General features: G+C 41.8%; 1 protein-coding gene across 21 annotated transcripts in view; it reads left to right on the forward strand.

Annotated features, from left to right (window-relative positions):
- Nucleotides 1-23,017, forward strand: part of Tcf4 (transcription factor 4) — a 347,041-nt gene that overhangs the window by 211,909 nt on the left and 112,115 nt on the right. For 14 of the 21 annotated variants that reach the window (XM_021214215.2, XM_021214219.2, XM_029547088.1 and 11 more), the window contains 2 exons: nucleotides 10,484-10,613; nucleotides 11,075-11,124. In XM_021214215.2, coding sequence (XP_021069874.1) covers nucleotides 10,484-10,613; nucleotides 11,075-11,124 — 180 coding nt within the window. The remainder of the gene's footprint in view (nucleotides 1-10,483; nucleotides 10,614-11,074; nucleotides 11,125-23,017) is intronic. The other 7 variants (XM_029547090.1, XM_029547093.1, XM_029547103.1 and 4 more) reach the window with 1 other exon arrangement.

The following is a 23,017-nucleotide window of genomic DNA, read 5'->3' on the forward strand; positions in this document are numbered from 1 at the left end:
CATTAATATTTCTGATGCACGGCAGGAAACTCTTAGAGTCTGAATTCTTCAACCTTCGTCTCCTGTCCTGTGTTTTAAGTTCATCTGGCTTTGCTTTCTGTCTGAACTGAGCCACCCTGAGGAGACAGCTTGGTTCTATGCAAGTCCTTTTCTGGGGAATGTTTTGTGTGAAAAGTTTGAAGTGTTTGTTTCTTTTAAAAATTGATACCCGAAATTATTTCTGCCCTTTGGAAGTGTGTGTTCCACAGGATCCTTTCGTGGATTTTGCTCAACTGGAGTGTGAACTAGTTCATCAAGTCAATCCCACATGCTCAATATCTAAATATATTTATAATGAGGTGTTATGTGAACAGGCAATAAAAATATACCTGTCCTACATCCTCAGGGAGAGAGAGAGAGACAATATTTATACGTACAAATGTTCTACAGTTCCTCCAAGAACCCTTAAAACTCGCGTCTTATTCTAACTTTGTAAAGTTTCTGGTTCTTGGTTGTTTTTGTATCCTCTTTCTCAACACTTTAAGGGCTGCTCAGGTTGTGCACAGTGGTGCTGGGTAAATGGCACGACAGGTTGCAATTTCTTTACTAAGCAAATCTTCCAGGGAGCCAGCGAGTTCTTTGTGGAGTTTTCATAGAGAGGTCGTTGAGACTCAGAACCCAAGAGTCAAATGCATGGCTGCGAATTGTTCACACTGAAGCTTGCTGCTGGTGATGGAGAGCGGAGTGAGGCAAAGAGAAGGCTCCTGAGCCTATGATTTAAAGATGAGCGTGAGGTAATTGTTGAAAATTTCAGATGCGATATTACCAGGAGCGGCATGAATCCAAGAGGCGTAATTACCGTCAGCGAAATGACACAATTTGGTTGTTCATTGGTTTTTCAAATAGTTTTCAAGTAATCTTGGGTGGGTAGTTAACTTCCTCCTACCCCAGGCCACCTCATCTGTAAAGTGGGATTAATAAGATTCTCCCCTCAAGGTGTCTCGAAAATTAAGTGGGTTACTCTAGCCAACAGAGCTTGAGCTACAGTGAGTTCTGTGTGGATATTTGCTGCTCACCACAGGACTGGCATCATTGATAGAGTGACATGTCCATTACTGAGAAGTCTCCCCTACATCTGTCTGAAGTCCCAAGGCACTGTGATAAGGGAATGGTGCTAGGGCCCAGCAGAGGACAAGTGACGACTTCCTTAAGGGTCCCAAGAAAAAAGTCCCAAGGAGGTGATGTTTGACTCTTATCTCCACAGTTCACTTAACATAGAGTGGAAAGACCCCGTCCTTTGAGGAGAGAACTCAACTCTTGTAAAGCTAAGCTGAAGAAGTGGGGATTAAGGCCGGTGGTTGGGAAAATGCAGACTCATTGTGCTGAGGCCACCTTAAGGAGAGGCCATCACCTGAGTGTTCTGTTTACTCCTGACCCAGGACAGCAGCTGGCCCGTAGCAAAGGCTGAGCGGCATCTTCCCAGTTGGCCCACTGTAAAGGGAAATCTGGAGGATGAATTAGGAGTAAACTGGCCTTGGGAATGTAGAGAGGTTGAGGGTTTGTGAGCTCGGAAGGGTTTTGTACTTGAGGAGAGGGGCTCAGCTTGAGTTTCAGAGGCCCTTTTTTTTGGGGGGGGGGGGCGTGTTTCAGCACTCTAGGAAGGGCCCACATGGTCTGAAGAGAGCAAGATGCCTTTACCTCCCATGAAGAAATGCTTGTGACCTTTTGGGTCAGGTTTCCATGGTGATCCCATTTGTTTCCAAAGTCTGCTTTAACCATTTCTCTGACTTCGCTTCTCTCTAAGCGAACTCGATTTCAGTTGTCGATAAAGTCGAAGCCGAGGCCTAGGTATCTAAGATATTAGAACAACCCAAGGAGAGCATTTCTTTGCTAGCCACCTGGAATTCTCCTTGTCTCCTACGCTGTGTTTCTCAGAGTAACCGATCCTCCTTAAAAGACTCCACAAGCCAGGTGTACTGGCTCACACCTTTAATCCCAGTACTTAGGAGACAGAGGCAAGCTGATTTCTGTGAGTTCGAGGCTGGCCAGGGCTATGTAAAGAAACTGTCTCAGACTATGACAAAGGAAGCCTTCTCAAGCCTTGCCCCTCCTTGTCTCCGTATTCCTCTCTCTGGTGGTCTGTTCTGCTGTAGGAGTCCAACAAGGTGATGTCTACATTTCCCCTGCTACCCAACTCTCTCAAGAACCTGGCCCTTTTGTTGTAAACAGTGGACTATCCAACAACCATACCTGTTTGAGGAACTTTATCCATGTTCATTACATGAATCATGTAAGAAAATAAAGGTCAATAGCCATATGAGTGATTTTGTAAAGCACACAACTAATTTCTTCATACATATTACCAGTTCGGATTCTTCGCCTCTTCTTGGGTGAACTGAATTGATAACCAGGAAACAGGGGAAGGTTTCGTAGAAGATATGCGGTGAGACTTTTGTCCATCAGGAACCATATTAGCTTTTGAATGAAGCTCATCTGATGTGGGAGGAGAAGAATCTTAGGATGATACCGCAAGTGGATGTTTAGGGACTGTGTGTCCACTGACACGGGATAGAGAATATGTTCATAACAAGAATAGCTGAAATCCTGTAAGCGCATTCCCTGGCTAATTAGTTAACTTAATCAGTTGACATTCACTTTTGGCACACAGCGTACCAGGATCCACTGTGCCAGATGCCAAGGTCACAGAGACAAGGGAGCTCACTTTCTGCCTTGAGGGACCACACACTCTGTAGTGAGAAATCACAGACAAGTTTCTAAGTTTTTCTCATTGTCTCAGTAATTCTCACCGTGCATGTGATCATACTGTCACGTCCCAGACGAACCTGACATGCACTGTGATTTCATATCCAGGTTATCTGGGGCTTGGTACCATTCACAAGTAGCCCTGATGGATGCTACTGTGTTAGATGATCCATCCCTCTGCAGGAAGAAGAGAGGTACTTCCCAAGTAGTAGTAGTTCATAGCTGCAACTAGTGATGAGGGACTTGGGGTAGAGAGAACACAGAAGGAGGGTATAAAGGGCAAGCATATGTGTCAGTTTCAAGTCAAACAGGCCTCCCTGCTTGCTAGCCATGTGGAATAGCACTCTAAATGTCCTTATCTGTACACTGGAGACTGCATTATCGGCCATGTTAATATCTAAAGGATCTATACTTGTCTCTCTGGCTGTGGTCAGTATTATTAGCAGCAACACCAGTAGGAATGAACAGAGGAACAGATTCATTCATATTCTCTCTCTCTCTCCTGGAGTTGACCCATGAAACAGTTATTCACTTGCTTTAGTGTTTATAGCCCTGCCCCTCCTTGCTGTCTGTGTTCCTCTCCTGTGGTCTGTTCTGCTGTAGGTCTCCATGTTAGGTACTATAGGGACTCAAACATTGAATAACTTAAGTACTTTCCTATTCTGACAAGTATTTCACGCCCCACATTTCTGATCACCCATACATTCAGGAAAGAGGGAATGTTTGGAAGCAAAGCGGTTAATGCACACAGAGTGAGAGGTTGTGTGTAGTTTTGGAAGGACAGTTATTCAGAAGGAAGGGACTTCAGGGTGATTTGAAGACTTCATTAGGCTTTAGGGTTGTGCTGGATAGTCTCAATGTCCCCATGGAGTAGAATGAGCTCATCACAGGTGGGGATCTTATTGCTGCTCTACAATAGGGGCAGCCTGCAGAGTTGGCCATTAGACTAGAATAGAGCACCCTGCCAAGGTTCAGGAAGATCTTGTCCCATGTACCCCATCCCATGGGAGGCTAGTATCATAAGAACAGATTTTCTATATCCTTGCCCAGAGAGGCAAATATTTTTACAATAACCTTGAATTTGATTTCTCCCCATCCAGTATGACAAAGATTGACATGTGACAGACTGACAGTCTTTTATTTTACTTAAATAGCAACATGGTCAAGTGAGGTTTTCAGCCTGTCTATTAGAGCCATGTCTTTACAGGACTGGGGCTAATTCCTTTGTATGCTTACATGTCATGGTGGTGTCGCTGTTTTACTTTGGTACACTAGTGCTAGTGAAGAGCAGTCTGAGGGAAATACTGTTTATATGCTCTTTGGTGGTTTTATATAAAATTAGAAAGTACATGAACTTCCTGACCCAACCTGAGAGTTTTAATTGACAGGAAAGAACTTTTGTTAAATTCTGCATACTCTACAGCAGAATTTTCAAGTCGGATTTTTATTCTAAATTACTGTTTGCTTTGGTGCTTTTTTTTCCTCCCGAACTTGCTCCTCCCAACCACCACATTAATCATCCTTTTAATATGTATTAGCTGGCCCCCGCTTCCAGGATGTATTTTCATGAAACACAGAAAAATCTTCTCAGTTTAGTATATACAATAAATAATGGGTTGTTGTTGTTTCATTTGAGAAATAATCAAATAGGTGGATGTATATATCTCATCAATCCTTGCGCAGTTGTAATTTCCATTAAAAAATGCATGAATTTTTACTTCACTATTACCACATTATACATTAAGTTACAGTTTCCATAGCAACCTTTGTATTGCATTATAACATTTAAATATAAGGTGTTTTGTTTCTTTATAAGGAAAGACAATGTCGTCAAATTTTGAAATGTTTGGTGAAATCTAATCTGCTAAAATGAGTAATTTATTCAAGGTTACTTGGTTTCTTTGGGAATTATGCAAATCCCCAACCAAAAACCCAGAAGTTTGTTTGTTTGTTTATATCATGTTAGAAGAAGAAAAAGAAGAAAAAAGTATCAAATACACAGTCAGTAAAAGCCCACAATTGGGCATTTGAAAAGGGAAAGTATAAAATCGGGCCCAGGGAGATCACTGAAGTGTGTGTTGGGCACTGGTTCTGCTGGACATTTTACATATGGGGGACGTTTCTAGTCCCAATAGCTCTGATAAGCCATTTACTAGTCCGTCTTACAGAGGAGGTTAGGGTAGTTGTACTCAGTCAGTCTCTATGCCTCTGAGCTCCTGTTCTATGCCAAACTCTCTGGTCCTTTTTTCTTACTGTGCTTGAGTCAATCATCCATCCATCCATCCTCCCTCCCTCCCTCCCTCCCTCCCCTCTTCCCGCTCCTTTGCTTTTCTTTCTTCCTTCCTCTTACCTTCCTTCATTTATTATAGTAAGGGTTGAGCCTGTTGCCTTCCATATTCTAGGGAACTGCTCTACCACTGAGCTATATCACCAGCTCTTTTTTATTTTATTTTTTTATTTTGAGACAGGATCTTGCTAAGTCACCCCTGCTTGCCTTGTAGCCCCTACATGCCCTAACTTTCACATTGCTTTTACCTCAGCCTCCCAAATACCTGGGACAACACACCTGCCTCACCAGGCCTAGCTTGGGTTTTATTTCTGATTTCCTATGAGATACAATGTGCAGCATACATTTAATATAGTTTATTTCTTGAGATGTCTAGTATTTCTTAAAAGAAACTACTTGCAGTATAACCTCCATAATTTGTATTTTTTCCTGCCACCTAGCAGCCCTCTCAGCCCGGGGTTATCTCTACCATCCCATCTTTCCTTTTTATTTTTTTTTTCTTTTTCAAGTTTTCTTTCGCTGAAACCAGCCCAGGACAAAAATCAAAGTTAGCAGCCTCAACAGTGTCTTTCTGCACCTTCAGGGATCAGGGATAAAGGCTGTCCAAGGTCTGACCTTCAGTCGTGAGCTTTGAAGTTCAAAAGTGGACAGGTGGAATTACTGTGTTCTTCATTGCCCTTCGGTGCAAGATATATTCTAGGTTGCCGAGTAAGTGCGAACAGCAGCAAAATTACGGCCCCCTCCTGCTACTAAGTAAGTCAGCAATGGCCCTTCTGTGGTCAAAATGGCAAATTCAGCAGCAGCTATTCGATAGGGATTTGCAAAAACTTCCCCATGGCTGTTAGGAATCTTGTTCAGCAGTTGTCTTTGAAAACCTAATTCTGTGCAGAATTAAGCCGGGTAGATAAAACCTCAGCTGCGATCAATGTTTTAAACACATCTACTTTGTAACTTCTCTCCACGTCTTATTTTGTACCCAATGCTCGCAAAGTCTATTAGGTACCTATCTGGATATCCAACATTCATAAGTTTGATAGCCGTGTTGAATTTGATTTCCATATTCAGATAACAAACCCAAGCCTGTATGGAGTCAGCTCGCCATACAAAGCCACCATACATCACTTGGGCCTGTGATGAAAGAATAGACTCGCAGCTGTGTGAGTGCTAGAATACCCAAACACGAATTAGACTCGAGCGCACTTGGCAAAAGTTCAGAAAAGGAGCTTAATCTGGTTTCATCTGAGACTGCTTCTCTCTGTTCTACAGGGGCCTCCCCCAAGATGTTGTGTCTGATATCAGATCACAACGTAATGGTAATGACGCAAAAGCAGAGAAAGCCTGAAAAATAAGGGGCGCATTTTCCCCCTCAGAGGTTTCTTAAACCCCCACTTCTCTGTTGGCTTTCCCAGATCCCACCTCTGAAATTCAAGGCCATTCGTCTATTAGATAAATTAATCATATGCCCCAAACCAGTGTGCATAGCTCCCTGATCTCACTCATATCTATAATTAAGGGTAAATATAATCTTCCTTTTTAGAAATGAACCACCCACCCATTACACTTAAAGTGCTGACTGAAATGGGATTAATATTTTGGAGCAAGATGATTTTAGTTTAACAAGGGGGGGGGAGTTGATAATTTAAGCTTGGAGCAGTTACTTCTATTTTTGATTACCATTCAGTTATATATCTAATTTGAAATATAAGCTGCTTCTCTGTTTCCCAAGCTTAATTCGTGGTTTACATCCTTCACCGTGTAAGCACTGTTTCTTAGTTGGTCAAGGAATGAAGGCAGTGAGCTCCCAGTAAGTGGCTCAACTGATGCTAGGGAGAGTCAGCAAGTTCACAATGCAATGAAAGGAACAACCGTTTGATTGACTCGACCCTCCCAGAATCCTGACTTCCATGTATGAATGGCTATGTGAGGCATTCCTCTTTGCTGGTGTGTGGGGTCTCCAAACCTTGCTTACTGAACAAAGTGAGTATGTTCTATTCTTTGGTATGCATTCTAAGGCTTGAAACTGTTTCTCTTTGGACCAGAAGAAGGGGAACGGCTTGTCTCCTCACATGTGAACAGTTAAGCAGGCTTACAAGTATGACTTTAAGATGTACGGGTTGGCTGTATGAAGCACCTTATCTTGCTTCCAATGTTTCCAGACGGACTGGAAGAGCTAAGTACTGTGGACCCAAAAGAACCATAGAACACAAAGTGGCACAGTGCTAAAGAACAAAACCCAAAAGCCAACATCGGACAAACCAAAGCACCAAGCAACCGAACAGGACCCTAAAACTTTTCTACTCCTATTTCAGGCAAGGATGTGTTTGCCCATTGAGAGTAGACAGCTTTGAAACTTAACTTCCATGAAACCTAAGTTCGGTTTTCAAAGCTCTACATACTTAGAGGCAATTTTACAAACAGATCGATGCCTTATCTTTTATGTGTACTTTTTATTTAATCTGCCTTAATCACATGTCATTGACTTTTAAACATTCATGCACCCAAGAGTTTGGTTTCAGCAGTGGAAATTATTTTTAATCTCTCTCACTGCCACCGAGGGTTAGGCGTCTGACATACAGACCAAACAATAGTAAATAGCCATTGTTCATTTTACAAGTAGACTCTAAAATGAGAGCACATATATTTTTATCTTCATTTTCCCCGTGGGGGAGATTCAGGCCCTTTAAGTTTGAGGAAATGTTTGTTTTTCTTTCTTAAGAAGAATGTTCCATTGTCCAAGTAGAAAAGCCAAGGACACAAACATATCTAAAAGAAAGAAGCAGGAGTGTGCTTTTGGGGAGCTGGGTAGGGAGGGGGAGACTGCCAGGAGTCCTCAGTGGGAGGTGTTCTGTGGCTTTTGGTCCTGGGACCCACACAGCTCATGTGGCTGCATAGACAAATTGGATGCTGCTTTGCTTGACTGGTGCACAGGAAGATTTCCTTTGAAATCCACAACAAGGAGGTCAGCCACAGCCAGTTAGCTGGGCTATGATTATCTTTCTTTCACAGCTCTATTGTGAATGCTACTAAAACCCAGGTCAGCTCTCTCATTTGTTTTTATGTTTGCCTACTATATAAATGTCCTTTTCTGGGACTGAAACCTTTACTACCAGGACCAACAAGAATCAACCCATGGCTAGACCCAGGGAAAAGAAAAGTGAATATTTGGAAATATTTAATCAACTCTTTCTGGAGGATTTTATATATTTTGGGGGTGGAGAGAGAAAAGGAGAAATAAGAGTAATAATTGCCAATATAGTGCCAGCGCTATTGGCAGATACCAAGCTAGTCTTATTTCATGGGCCATGAATGAGGTAATTTCACAGTAGATCCTTTGCCTAGAATACAGAAGGCTCAGCATACTGGAAAATAGTCAATAATAATATATTATTGTCTTCAAACTCCTTTCCTAATAAAATGAAGATTCAGTTGTAGATTTACCCATTTATGGAGAGGCAGTGACTTCATACAATTCACACCTTAATCAGTGGAGATTTAAAAAAAAATATGTTGGACTAATGTTCAAATAAATGTAGACTTTGGTCAATAAGAATTTCTCGAGTGGAATTTCAGGTTGAGATTCTCAATATTTGAATACCTAAAATGATTTTTAAAACGTTTGATGTTGGACCTCTAAACCCTCCACTTCCTGGAAAAGTTGGTCATATTGTGTGTGGTGTTTTAGCTTGCCGGTATTAATACTTCTGCATCTTCTGGAAGTTCTAGAGAGGCAATAGTTGGGTGTGCTGATTTTAGATTTTTTTAATCTGGCAAATGACCTAATTTTTATCCTTAGTAGCTGAAACCAAGATGCTAGCAGAGAACTGATAACTGGTTACTCAGGAATACGTTTTCACTCTTCTTCAGTCTTTCTTTTCTTTTCTTTTCTTTTCTTTTCTTTTCTTTTCTTTTCTTCTTCTTCTTCTTCTTCTTCTTCTTCTTCTTCTTCTTCTTCTTCTTCTTGAAAGTGATGTTTATTGTGTATCCCTGAACACGTTGTAAGCTTGAAGCAACAACATGCCAATGGCTGATGATCCTGTTACGTAGTGTTCACCAACAGCACAGAAATCCCCACCATGGTCAGCTCTCTGTATGATATTTAGCTATATAGTGGTAGCTAGGAGAGCTTTGAACTTTTATTTCCCAGCTTATGGGTCATATTTGACCAACTGCTTGCACTGGAAGACATGCCACTTTGTTGAGCTATTTAGGAATCAAAAAGACTGTCTTAATTTAAAACAAGGACCCTTTGTTTTAGGTAGTGACTGCCTTGTGAAATTTTTCAGTTCTCAGCGGGTTAACCAGGGAACAGGGGCAGAGTCATAATTGGCCTATTTAGAGTATTTTGCATGTGAATAGTGTGTTAGTGAAGCATCCCTAAGTCTGTTGTGAGTGACATGGTGATTAGAATTTAGATTAGGGAAAACACATTCTGTACTTTATCAAGGACAGTAATTAGTTCAGTCAGTAAAAGTTGATTACAAGTAACGATAAAGTTAGATTTTTAGTACTTAATTTTAAAATTTCTTTATTAAATAGCAAATTTGTTCTTAATATAAATGGTACTATCTACACTTGCTTTATTGCCTATCAGAATAATTTAAAGAACAATGTGTCCAATGCAGAGTATAATCAGGCGGTTTATGTATTGTGGGTAAGTTCCTATGTAGCTTTTAGGAAATGTAATATTATGTAATCTGTCTTATGTCATCATTTTTCGAAAGCTTAGCAATTTTTCACCCCATGACAACTTGATGATGTTGTAGGAGTGTTCTAGTGCTCAGGTAAATGTTGACTCTGCGGGGGGTGTTTCAGTTTCTGGTAGTCTTCAGGAGAGCTCCCCAGATTTTTTTCCCCTGTTTGCAGAGAATGCCTACTTTTGCTCTAATATTGAAAGTTTGCCCTGGGATTTGAATTTCTTCTGCACTCATCTGGCATTCTGTGCTCTGTGAGAGCCTCGTAAAGTCCCTGTTGGTCAGGATGTGTCCCATAGGAAGTGGACTGTCCACACTTTCACCCAGTGTATGCAGCTGGGAAAACCGTATGTGTTCAAAAAATGAGATTCAGGTTGGTCCTTTCAAAACACGGCTCTGAATAGTTCCCAGACTGGAGCCTAAGTGTGGGGAAGGAAAGCATTCATCTTAACGAAATGAATTTTCTTATGAAATTAAAGTTTGGTGTTTTTTGTTTTTTTTTTTTAATCATCTAAAATGCTTTTTAAAAATAGATTTGTTTTAAGAAGGTACCATCTACCTTTTTCAAAGTAAAGAGTTGAGAACAACCCAGCTTGATGGTAGCTTCTCCGGGTCTTTAGCCTTTTTGGCAGTTGTTTTTTTTAATTGTCTTGGCTCAGCAAATGCTAGTTTCTGTATCGCTCTGTTCACAATCAGGTGCGAGGTGGTAAATGCGAAAAATTTTAAGGTCTGTATTTGTTTTCTTTTTCTTTTCTTCTTCTAGCAGAGTCTCCTCGGAGGGGACATGGATATGGGCAATCCAGGAACCCTTTCGCCCACCAAACCTGGCTCCCAGTACTATCAGTATTCAAGCAATAATGCCCGCCGGAGGCCTCTTCACAGTAGTGCCATGGGTAAGGCCCTCTTCTGTTTGAATGCCTGGGGTCTTTATTAAGTTCACTTAAAAAAAAATATGCTATACTACCCCTACTTTGCCGCAAGGGATCCCCTCCCCACCCCGGAATATTTGAGCCAGTCCTCAGCTTCGTGTCTCTCCTATTCCCCCAGGGGATACAGTGACCATTTATGCAGCACCATAACTTTTAAAAATGTTTGATTATTTTGGCGTGTGTCATTTGACTGCACACACAAGAAACCTGTGTTTTAAAACAGAGTAGTCGCAAGGTATATCTTCGTTTTCACCAGCAAAATGGCATTTCATCTGTGGGAGCATGAAAGGGGAGATAGTCGCTGGAGTAAGTTGGGATGTCTTTTAAAGAAAGTCCATTCTAAGCTCAGTAAGGTCCTGGTTTGAAATCTTTTCATTTGGAGAATTGGGCGCGTGGGAACTCACGGCTTCTTCGTTATCTTTCAGAGGTGCAGACAAAGAAAGTCCGAAAAGTTCCTCCGGGTTTGCCATCTTCAGTAAGTACTGCCTGGTTTTCGCTCCGTACTCTGTGTTCTGTTTGGTGTCAGTAGAAGGCTAACAAGTCAGTGAGGTTCCGTGCGTCCAGAGCTGCTGTGAGCGCGCATCTAGAATATGGCGAAGGTAGGAGTGACCAACTTTACCTGACTCTCACTGTGGTGATTAATGGCCCCTGCCTGAAGGCTCCAGGCCTCTATTGGTACTTAGCAAGTTAAGCTCGGAAGAGAGCCTTGAAAAGGTGCCTCAAGTTGCAGAGCTTTACCTATACAGGGCTTTGGAGAGCCTGAGTATTAGTTTCCTGTGTCAGTTACATTCTTTGTCAGTATTATGATGATTTATGGATTTGCATGCGAAAGGAGATTTGTGGAGCGGATTTAGGGAAAAATTACATGGGTTTCAGCCCAAGGTGCAGGGAGAATGTCTCTATTTTCTGAAGAGGTTGATGAATAAGTGCTGCAAAGGTGGTCACTGTTTGCAGAAGTGAGGCTAGGAGAATCCAGCTGTAAGCCAAGGATTCTGGGAATCTGTTATACATGGGGCTGTGGAGGGGGCACGCTGATGTGATGCTCCGGGTCCTGACCTAGGAAAAGTTGGTTATTATCACAGGAAATGCATGATACATTGATTTGAGTTCATGTGTTTGCAAATTTTAGGTCCTCCGAGTATTTAATTTGTTTATAATGGATCCATTGCTAGTAATTTTCTCCTTATGTAAAATAAAAATATGATTTCCTCTCTTTTCCCTGTTTTTTTTTTCTGTTCCTTCCAGTGTTGTACATGTAAAGACAGTTTTAATGTAATCTGTCTAATATGTTAAAAAAAGGCTAATGGGTCTTATAAGTTCTTATACTTTAAGACAAAATTATATTTAGATTTCTGAAAATGTATTACCAATCAGTGCACTCATTGGTTATATTTCATTTTTAGTAAATTGGAAGAATAATGGGTTTTGCAAATGTGCTAGATTAACCCACACACCTGTGTATTTGACTTGATTTCAGTTCAGCTCATCCAAAAAAATTATTAAATGAATATATCAGAATATGTCGTATCAAAAGAAAAACCTCACAAATTTTGTATGCTGATTATCAGACTTGATAATGTTGAAGAAGCACCACAAAATTAGCCATAAATATGGAAAAATATTGTGTAAATAAAACTGCCAATGGCATATAAAATAGTCATTTTAGAATATCAATATGTCACTTAAAACTGTACCGTGTTGTTATTTCTTGAGTTCCTATATTTCATTCAGATTGGCTGCTTTTGTAGGCACAATTTCAGCTTAAGGTTAGTGGTAGAGCTAACATAGATAGAATTTTAGATAAATAGTTTTAAGGACAGCTTCAAGCAATAAAGTCCTTGAAGTTGTTTAGATTTTGAACATAACTTAACCCTGATAATATTAAAAACATTCAAAGGATGGTTGGTTGTTAGTGACACTGTAACTCTGAGCAGGAGCCACTAGAACTTGGACTATCTCATTTTATCTATGCCTCAGGTGAAAATCAGCTCTGGGCTTTCTGTCTTTGTTTGTGCTTTGTTGTTTGTTTTGTTTTACTGCAAAAAAATCTGCAGAAATCTTCACAGTTTCTTAGGAGTTATTTGAAGTGGCTACAATATTACTAATTATCAGTAACTTCTCTTAACTCATTATAAATATTTAAGTATAAATATAAATATTTCTCTCTAGTAGCTGGTCTCTACAAAAACATTTTCAAGAGCATTTTATTGCTGTTGGTGGCATATCTCATTGCACTATGCTAAGAAAATCTCTTTCTTCTAACATATGACTATTAGAAATTAGAAACTTGTTTATATTATTCAAGTTTTGGCTTTTGATGGACAATCGGTTTAGGATTAACACTTCTGAGAGAACTTTTTTTGTGGCTAAATGAGTTAGCAGTCCTAAGCAATACATTGATGTATAGCCCTCTTCAAGACTAGAAATATGATAAAAATCCAGTTATGATTTAGGCAGAAAGAATAAGATAAATTTGAGCAATTTCCAGCTCCCATCACTGTTTTATTGGTAATTTTAGAACATCTCAGTCCTCTTGGGGGTTGGGATTTACTTAACGTACATTAGCTTTGTTGTATTCTATTACTGATAAGGAGATCCCATGCCTTGCCCCCATCAAGTGTGTATTTTTACTTGATTTCAGGAAACTGTGCTAGACACGATAGCACTTTAGCTCTAGTAGATCTAGATAGCTGTATTTTTAGATCTCCATCTCCCTTATTCTTTTTTTAAGTTCAAACTAAATTATGCAATGTGTCTGATACAAGCTCCTTCTAAACCTTGTTCAACATATTGTTGAGTATTTGTGTAACATATAGTAGAAGATTGGGCTAGACCCTCTGATGGTGATTAGATTAAAGATATTGATGTCCTCTTTAAATACACATTTACCACGATAAATAGTAATAAGTCTATTACAACCTACCATGTCAACCCATCCCCTAGTCCCAGTGAAATAGCCCCTCTCTGTTTCATAGAGGAAGAGAGGAACATTTACAGTGTGGTATCCCAGAGAGAGAGAGAGAGAGAGAGAGAGAGAGAGAGAGAGAGAGAGAGAGAGAGACTTCTCTCACTCTTATGAGGCTCTTTCAGGCTACCTGGGTCAAGGAGGTGGGGAGAATTGCCTATCTCTGAGAGAGGGAAGGGGAGGGGGAGGCTGAGATGGAAGGGAAGGGACTGGGAGGGGGGAGAGGGAGGGAGGAGAGACAGAGACAAAGACAGAGAACTTGGCTCAATGTTGTGTCATAGTTTTGGTACAAGGCGTGAACTAGCATTTGTGCTGTGTGCCACATCTGGCGACCTCGAGTCACTGTGAAGGCTTGGCATGAGATGATTTAAAGCATCATCTACAAAGGTCTTTAGAACCATGGAGGAAGAAAAGACAGGCTCTCCAGAGTGAGGACTCAGGTACTCTGGTTAAGGAAAGACTGTGGGAAATGATGCTTGTTCCGAGAGCTCCATCTCCTGCTGTAGAAGGTTGGCCTGGTTTCTTCCCATACCCTAACACGCTCCCCTTGCAGCTGTGTCCCACTATCTCATACCGTTTCTCGTCTGAAGGGACGTCAGCAATAAAGCTGTGTTGGTGCTTGAAGCTACCGATCACTTAGCATTTCCAGCCTTTGGAATCTACATGTGAACTTCTTGTCTCCTTAGATCTCTGGATCTGGGTTGTCCGCTTTAAACCATATTTCCTTGTGGTCTTGGCACTTGGCAGCTTTACTACCCTTTCCAGCAAGTTTCTTGTTTGTGAATAGTCCAATAATCATACCAATTGAGCCATGTATTTATGCAGAGATAAAAATGCACCATATTAAATTACAGCTTAGGAGAAATGATCCACGCTTTTTTTTTTCTTTCTAAAAATTAACATGGTAGAATTAAAATCTAGAAAGGAACAATTTCCAAAGTGTCCCATTTAAAAATATTCTTATCAAATGCACAGATAAAGGAGCAGATGTCGTTGGGAAATTGTACTGTGCCCACTAACATGTAAATATACAAAGCCTTCATCTTCATATTGAAATTATCTACATTTTATCAGAAAGTGTGAAGAGTTACAGCTTTGGAATTCAGACAGTTGTAGAGTTGGTCTCCCCTTTAATTGTGAACCTTTCCAAAGGCTCCTTCAGGGTTTCTGGAACATTGTAAGATTCTGGAAATATAAAGGTTGACCCTGAGAGCTATCTTATGGTCTCTGTCATCTCCAGTGAGATTTTCACAAACTAAATTTTTCAGTAAAATCTAATTTCCATGTTGAATATAGTTCTGGTTTATTTATTTATGTTTAATTCAGGAGGAACTGGCAAGCTTTAAGTGGTCCGAGATAATTTTGGATGCGTGGATCCTGAGGAAAAGATTCTAAAATAAGGTTGGAGCATCTCCAAGAAAATTTATGGCATGAGTGGGTCCTTAGGTGGATTTGAGAAAACAAAACCGTAGCACGTATTTGAAACCATGATACCATCTGATCCCCAAGGAACATGAATCCTTAGGTAAAATAAAATCCTTTTAGCCTGGACTTAACTATATTTTTATAGACAGGTTATCAGGTACATCAGTGAAAGTGGACAATACCGACAGTATTTATTTTCTTAGATTTTTTTATCACAGTAAAAAGTTGAAGATTTTAAAGATACTAGTGAATCCATACTTCCAAGTGTTTTGTCTTTTTTTCTCCTCAGATGCTTGAAGAAATCTCAAATGATTTCTCAAGAGAAATTGCTAACTTGTTTATTTCTTAGTAGGAGCCCAGAAGTTATATGATTGAAAAATACACTATTTAAAAACATGCTGGCCATCATGCCTTTTGACCGTTGTCTTAAGGAAATTACAGACACATTGTTCTGTATCCTGTGGCACATTTTCATATCAACACATTTTAACCCAAGCAGAAATACATCCCTTTTTAGTATGATTGTGGCAGTATTAAATGTGACACGAGTAAACTGTCTATCAGCTACCTGGACTAGGGCTTGTGTCGGGAGCTCTAGAAGCAGCCGGTCTTGTAAGACAGAATAGAAGGTGTCTTCAAAGTCATTTTCTTGTAGTGATGCACACAACTGTTGTGATGCTACACACAATTGTCACGGTCTACAATTAACATATCAGGTCTGCTCCAAGCATCAACTTTGAACTTAGTGTGCTCATATTCTAGCTAAAGATACTAAAATATGAGACTTGATTACATAAATGGCCTCAATAACTTATGGAAAGATATAGCAAGGAAGGAGGTACAGTTAAATCATGCAAATAGGACAAGAAATATCCACCCAGTTTATGCAACATATAGAACACAGCACCAGGGATACTGTAAGAACCGAGAAAATCGTTGTCACTAAATATTTATTTTTTCATGCAGGCAATGCAGACTTCACTAATCCACTCTTAAGCTTTAAGTTCAGTACTGTGTTTTTCTGGAAACCAATCCCCTCCTCTCCATTGCTTTTAGAGGCTAAGTAAAGCATTAAGTGTTGTCTGAGATCTTGGGGCATGAAATAAATACTGGAGGACTTTATACTCTTTGCATTGGAGACTCAGTATTTCAGAAAGCACAGACAGGAAATATGCACCATTTGGCATTTGGCATTCCTGGCTTCCAGAAGTTTCCTTAAAAGATTTCAGTATTGTTGGGAATTTCAGAATAATCTTTCCTGCAACTTTGGAATACACTTTATCCCCCTCTTCTAGAGACTGCCGGTGTGCATATTGTAAATATGAAGAAAGAGGAAAAAGAAACGTAAAAGTGGGCAGGACAAAAATGAAGGCTTGCCACAGAGGGCAGATTCGTGTATCTGTCTACTCAGAGGTTGTCTTGGCAAATTCAAAAGTTATAGACTTCAGAGTCTCCAAGGAAGCCAGACCATTTCATTCCTCCTGCCAGAAGAGTGTGCGTGCGTGCGTGTGCACTTTTTGCGCACTCACAGTTTGGGGGCGGGTGGCTGCTTTTCCTTCTCAGTTGCCTCTCTTAAGGTAGGCATGCAACATAATGCCCTGACCTTCTCCAGTGCGCATGACTCTTTGTGACTACGTTTTCAGACTCACTGTTACCTCTTAAGATTTACCAAGAAGTCCTTCAAGAGCTCAGCAGAGAACAATACATCGGTGCTCCCGAGTTAAGAAAGGAGAAATACATTTTAGGGAACTCTCAGCTTGCACTTTCTTTCTCACTTCCACTGAAGAGCAGCATAATTTGGTGTGGAAATTTGAACTCTTAGCGGTTTAATTACAGACATGGAGGAACTGGCTGCAGGGCTCCTTCACCTCAGAAGGACAACGGCCCTGGGACTTTCATGTATTTTGCAATTTTAAAGCTTGTTTTGGAGCATCTGGCTTCTCTATGGATTTCTTGTTTATGGACATACAGAGATGGGGACAGGATATTTGGTTGGAAGGCATTTCTTTTTAGCTATTAAAAGTTCACAGACTGAACAGTACTTATATTTTAACAGCAAGAAAAAAAAAAATTTCCCCTTCCAGTTAGTGACAATTTCCGCATATCCTTCCTTTCACAGAATTTGAAAGGTTTTATTTGAAGTCATAAATCAGAGATGGACCTCGAGGGGCTAAATGCGATTTCATCAAAAAGAGCAAAGTTGTATTTTCCTAAGGCAGAATAACCATAGGCAGTCTGTTGACTGGCACCTGCTTTGTTTCAGTTTAAAAGTAAATTGCATTGAATTTTAAGTCCATATTTCAAAGGAAGAGCCTGGGCCTGTACTGTCCAGGGCGTGTTTGTGTAGCCACTGTGTTCCCTTTCAAAGAGCAGGAACTTTCCTAAGACACAGGCAAATTCTGTAGTTTTAAGGACCGGATCGTTTGATCTCTGAACAGCAACATGGGAATGACTGTGTTTTCTGTTTCAAAGCTGCTTCCTGGGCATAGCAAGCCCTGCCGGCTTTCACTTGAACACACACGCCCCCTTCATGGAAGTTAAGGTACTGCAGACGATTTCCCGCATCCCACCTCAGAACCTAAAGCTGGGATGAGCTAAATTCTGTCCAGGTGTATAGATGTCAGTCCAAAACAAAAGTGAAAGCTGTATTTTTGCAACATATATGTTTTAAAAAGTTATGTCTCAGCCTCGAAGCAAGCGTTCACTTCCAGGGCACTCGGAAGAGATTCTGGGTATGTGAGGCATTAGTAGACGTGTTTTGATGATTTGGTAGGAGAGAAAAATAGGGGAGTACCTCAGCTTTGTAGACCTGTCTTCAAAGCTAACTGTGGGGAAATGTTGTGGTGCACTGCCACGCTGGTGCTGACTGAAGGGCACTTCCTTGTGAAGTATGGATTCATAGTAGAAAGATATATTATCTCAAAAAAGAAAAAAGACCTTCATAGTACATTCAGTCATGACAGTTGGTAACACACACACACACACACACACACACACACACAAAGCCGTTTCATCACTACTTGCTGTTAACATTTTAAAAATTTTCAGAAAATGCTGTTTTGGAACAATGATTTTGATATCCTCTGTGAAAGAGTATTTGCCTGCCTGAAGCATCCTCCCCCCACCCCCCAGCCCATATCATTTTAAATATGCCTCCTGGATTATACTTATAATAATATTGTAATGGCTCTCATTCTCCTGATCGGCACAGTGTATCATTATATCATTAGCTGCTAGGAGAAAGCGGTTTCAAGTAGGTGGCTGATTCTTAGCGGTGATGTTTTCAAGTAACCCTGTTTGGGGAATTGGGCCATTGCACAGGTGCCCAGGTGTGCTAACACGGGGCTCAATAATATTTTCTGGTTTGCTCATTACGACGTGAACTTGGAGGCGCAAAATAACTCAATAACAAGTAGTGTCTTAAAGCCTAGGCTGCCGTTTCAACACACTTTAGTGACTTGGAGTGTTGGGCGAGGGGAGTCAAAGCCTAACTGAGGTGGTCCGTGGTCCTCAGCTCACTGAAGCGAAGGAGCTGTGTGTTTGCGCCTTGGTGATCACCGTCCTCACTATCACCATCCTCACCGGCATAGAAAATAAGCCTACCGCGGTGACTTTCGTACTAGTTGAAAATAAGCTTCCAGATGGCTATGAGTTCTGCCCCTTAACACTCAGGCATACACTTTATGGGTAAAATGTTGTTGTGGAAAGTTCATGGGTCCCTCACATGGTACCATGATGTGAAGTTTATTTGTATAAGTACCCAAGATAGCAATCCATATTATCTATAGTTTCATTGATACATGAAATGAAATTCAGTGTATAAATTTACTGTAGGTCGGAAGTGTTAAGGTTTGTAAAATTCAGACCACAATAGGCAATTGCTAAGCAAACAAATCACATTGGTCTGTTTGTTGAACTCCAGGCTTCTCAGTGGGAGGGAAAGTACATGTTCTCTCACACTCTTGTTTTCATACATTCCTATTGCATTTGCTCCCTTCATTTATATGATTTTTTAAAAGATCTATTGGTTTTGTGTATATGAGCTGTCTTCAGACACACAGGAAGAGGGCATTGGATCCCATTACAGATGGTTGTGAGCCACCATGTGGTTGCTGGGAATTGAACTCAGAACCTCTGGAAGAGCAGTCAGTGCTCTTAACCGCTGAGCCATCTCTCCAGCCCCTTCATTTATATTTTGTCAGAATTGCTTTAACTCAAACTAAAGACTAGATGGCCCATGCGCTGTTACACATGGCTGTGCCCAGTGTCATCTTATTAGTCCTTCATTCTTTATGAAACTTGGTATGGTATCACTGCCATTTAAGCATGGCTGGCCTTCTAAAGGAAGCCTTGCGTTAAGAAAACCGAAAAGGCCATATGACATCACAAGTAGACTTCTGTCTTTAAACCTCTTACCATCCCATCAGTCACTTGTTCCCACCTTGAGTAAGGCAAAGCATGTGCTTCTGGTCCCCTACAAGCTGAGCACAACACCTCTGAGTGTGACTCGCAAGCCCATCCCCGTGGAATGGGCCCTGGGATAACAGGAGCGGAGCCTGATAGGAGCCCCGGCCCTTCCCAACATGATGCTGGATTTTCTGTCCTCGGTGCCCCTGTTAGAGACCTGGGAATGTGCATAGTGCCCATGAGAAAAGGTGGCAGTGCACTCACAGCAAGCCCTCTGCACAGGCATGCATCCTGTGTGACAGTATGTCATCCTGCAGAACTCATCAGCGGCTGCAGCCTTACATCTGGGTAAAGACGCCGAGGCCTGCCTGCAGAGAGTAGGCCATGCAGCATGCGTGCGTGCGTGCGTGCGTACGTGCGTGCGTGTGTCTGTGGCAGAGCTGTGCTTGAGATCTGCACAGGCTGTAAACAAGAGGCTGTCTCTGCTTCCTACAGCCATTCTGCACCCTCTGTAGGGCAAGGACACTCTGCACTAAGAATATTGTTAACACAGCATTTGGCAAGGGCAAGGGATGAACCTCAACAGGAAGGTTCTTGCCCAGCATGCACAAGGCTCCCAAGTTTAATCCCCAGACAGCCAACTCTGCTTTAAAAGCATTTGCCTACCCAGATTCAAATATCAAGGTTTTTGCCTCCCTGGGGACTGACCGCCCATGTCGCTCTGTGGTCCTGAACACAACCCCTGTGAAGCAGCTCCAAGAGGGGGAAAGGCAAGCACCCAGGGAGAGCATTGTTTTCTGAAATACAGAGACAAGGTGACAGAGTGGTTGAGTCATGGGGACCGGTCAGCTTACCTGGAGTTCACTGTACTACTTTACTAGCTACACATGACACGAGTATGCAATAGCTGGGTTGTGGTATCAGCATCGCAGGATGAACTGGAAATTTCAGCAAGGTAGCTACCCTTCTTTTGACCATTTGAGGGGAAATAATCTAACAGGGTGGCTGACGTCAGAGCAGGTCACTACAGAACAGAGACTCAGCTGCACACAGGATGTTGGCTCATCACTGGCCGCTGGCTTCTGTTTCGGGCGTCGCTTCGGATGCTCTTTGGACATCTTGGCCTTGGTCAGCCTTTTTCATGACGAGCGATATAGCTCTGCATAGGTGCTGCTGGAAGTACAGTAGGCCAAGATGTCCACCCAACACCTCTCCTGCTTTTATAGCCAACATTAGTTTGTGTCTAAGTCAGCCTTGCCTCCAATTAGTTGAGAGGTGCCTGCTCTATCCTTCATAGTGTGTTAGTGGCAGTCTCGAACCAGTCAGAAATCTGTTTCCTCCCGAGTGCTTCCCAGGCTTCCTTTTGTAGGTGTGGCTCACATTCCTAGTCCAAAGGAAGATGATGGCCAAGCCTTTTAATGGCATCTGGCAGGATAAAGTTGTGTGGCTCAGCCGGGGCTTGGTGGCCTCTCTGGCTTGTGTTTATCACAGAAAGATGAGCTGACCGTCTTTAGGGCAGTTCAGGTCCATGTCTGACATTAAATACGTCCATGCGTTCGCACAGGCACTTTATAGGAAAGCTGAATAATTGCTGGATTCCAGCCACTGCTGTATTGTAGTGTGTGTGTATGCGTGTTCTCAGTGCCACTGGTGAATTCTTAAAAGAAAAAGAATTTTGCTCATCACCTATGGGAAACTAAAAACAATTAAACATAAAGCCAGAGCTGGTTAGTGACCTCTTCTTGCTTTTAAAGAATAAAAGGACCCTTGTACAGGTGCTGGAGGTTGGGAGGAGCCTGTGCTCAACATCCCCAATGCTTTTCCCTGGGCAATTTTAATTCTGTGAAAAACCAGGCAGCAGGTTCAACCCCTCAGGAAAAGCCCGCCCCCCACCCCCACCCCCACNCCCACCCCCACCCCCAGAAAGCTGTGGGATCCAGGGTAGCTGCCCCCTCTTTTGGAGTCCTAGCCACCTTGTGGATTACAAAGGAGATTGGCTTTCTCCAAACTTCATTGCACTTTGTCTTTTCATGGAGTGTACTCATGGCAGTGGAGGGCTCCTGTTGCTCCCCCAAATGATCCCCGTTTGTTCAGCAGCACCAAACTTCTCCACTCGCAGTTCATTTATGGCTCTGATGAGAGTGGTGGTTTTTTTTTTTTTTTTTTTCCAGGAAACACACATTTCACTTTTTGACCCAGGAGCATCTGCTAGGATTTTTTTTTTTTTAATACTACTTTGGCATTCTGAAAGTGTTAATGTCTTTCATATCTGTTTAATGCTATTTAGGGATATTTACGATCACCTCTTGGTTACTCGGGGTAAAGTATGTCGCAATTTTTTTAAAAAACAGACAGGAAAGCATTCACATGAGGAAACAGATTGCTTTAAACATGTGCTTCCTGTGACAGTAAAAAGAACAAATTAGATTTAACACTGTGTAATGAATGCAGAAATGTGTACATTTAAGCTTTTAAAAGCTTTATGTTCAGTTTTGGTCACAACAGAAAGTGAGTCACCTGAACAAACAAATCAAAGGAACCCACAGTCCCAGTGTCCCCAGACTTCTACAGTACCCAGCAGTTGCACCTCTCACCTTAGGCTCCTCCAGCACTCACAAAAGGGAGCCTTGGTGCTGCAAAGGGCAGGAGAGAAGACTGAGGCATTCTGCAGACGAGATTCTGATCCTACGATTTTTAGTGCAGAGAAACCCATATGTATTGGGAAGAGAAGAATCTGCTACAGGCTTGCCCCTACACCCTTCAGTAGTAGTGAAGAAACACACACACACACACACACACACACACACACACACACACAGACAGACAAAACAAAGAGACAAACAAACAAACAAACAAAAAATTCCCTTTCCTTTCTGAACCCAAATATTTCCCCGCTTTTCCTGGAAGAAAAAGAAACCCTGATACTCACTTGCTAGCATTTACTGCAATTAAATTATGGAAGAAAAAGCTTCCTTATATAACTCCCTTCCACCATGAAAGCCAGCTCACAGGGAGGGGCTAGAATCTGAGTTCATATTTCTATCTTGCTGCAAAATGTTGAACAGAGGGCACGAATCCTGTCCCCAGCAGAAGAGACACCCGTGGCCACTTCTGCCTGTGCACCGCAAACGGTGCCTTTCTGTTCCCCGTGTTTTCACAGCTAAGGGTTTGTGGCATGCCCTCCATCTCTCTGGCCAAGGAGGGCCAGGACAGAGTCCCTCAGGGGAGGGCACATAGTTTGGGGACATCTGACTCTCTTACAGCACATACTGAGGTACTAATATCAAAACAGACTGCTTGTCGTCGCACGGCGGGGCGGTGCTTTTTTTGGCTGCCGTGGTCGAAATGAAATGGGCAAGCTGTAGTCCGCTTGGCATCCGAACGGGCTAAGGGAAGCTGGGAAATGGGAGTCAGACTGTGAATGCAAGTAACAGCCAATGGTTAACTTCCTTTTTGTGTGTCACTTGGCAGAGATGAGACTGATGGCGATTTTTTTTTTTTTTTTTTTTTTTTTTTTAAAGCGTGGGTGATTTTTTAGTGCCCTGGGAAGAGCCGTAGATGCTGTTATTGT

The sequence above is a fragment of the Mus pahari genome, chromosome 15 (genome assembly GCF_900095145.1).
Source record: "Mus pahari chromosome 15, PAHARI_EIJ_v1.1, whole genome shotgun sequence".
NCBI classification, from domain to species: Eukaryota; Metazoa; Chordata; class Mammalia; order Rodentia; family Muridae; genus Mus; species Mus pahari.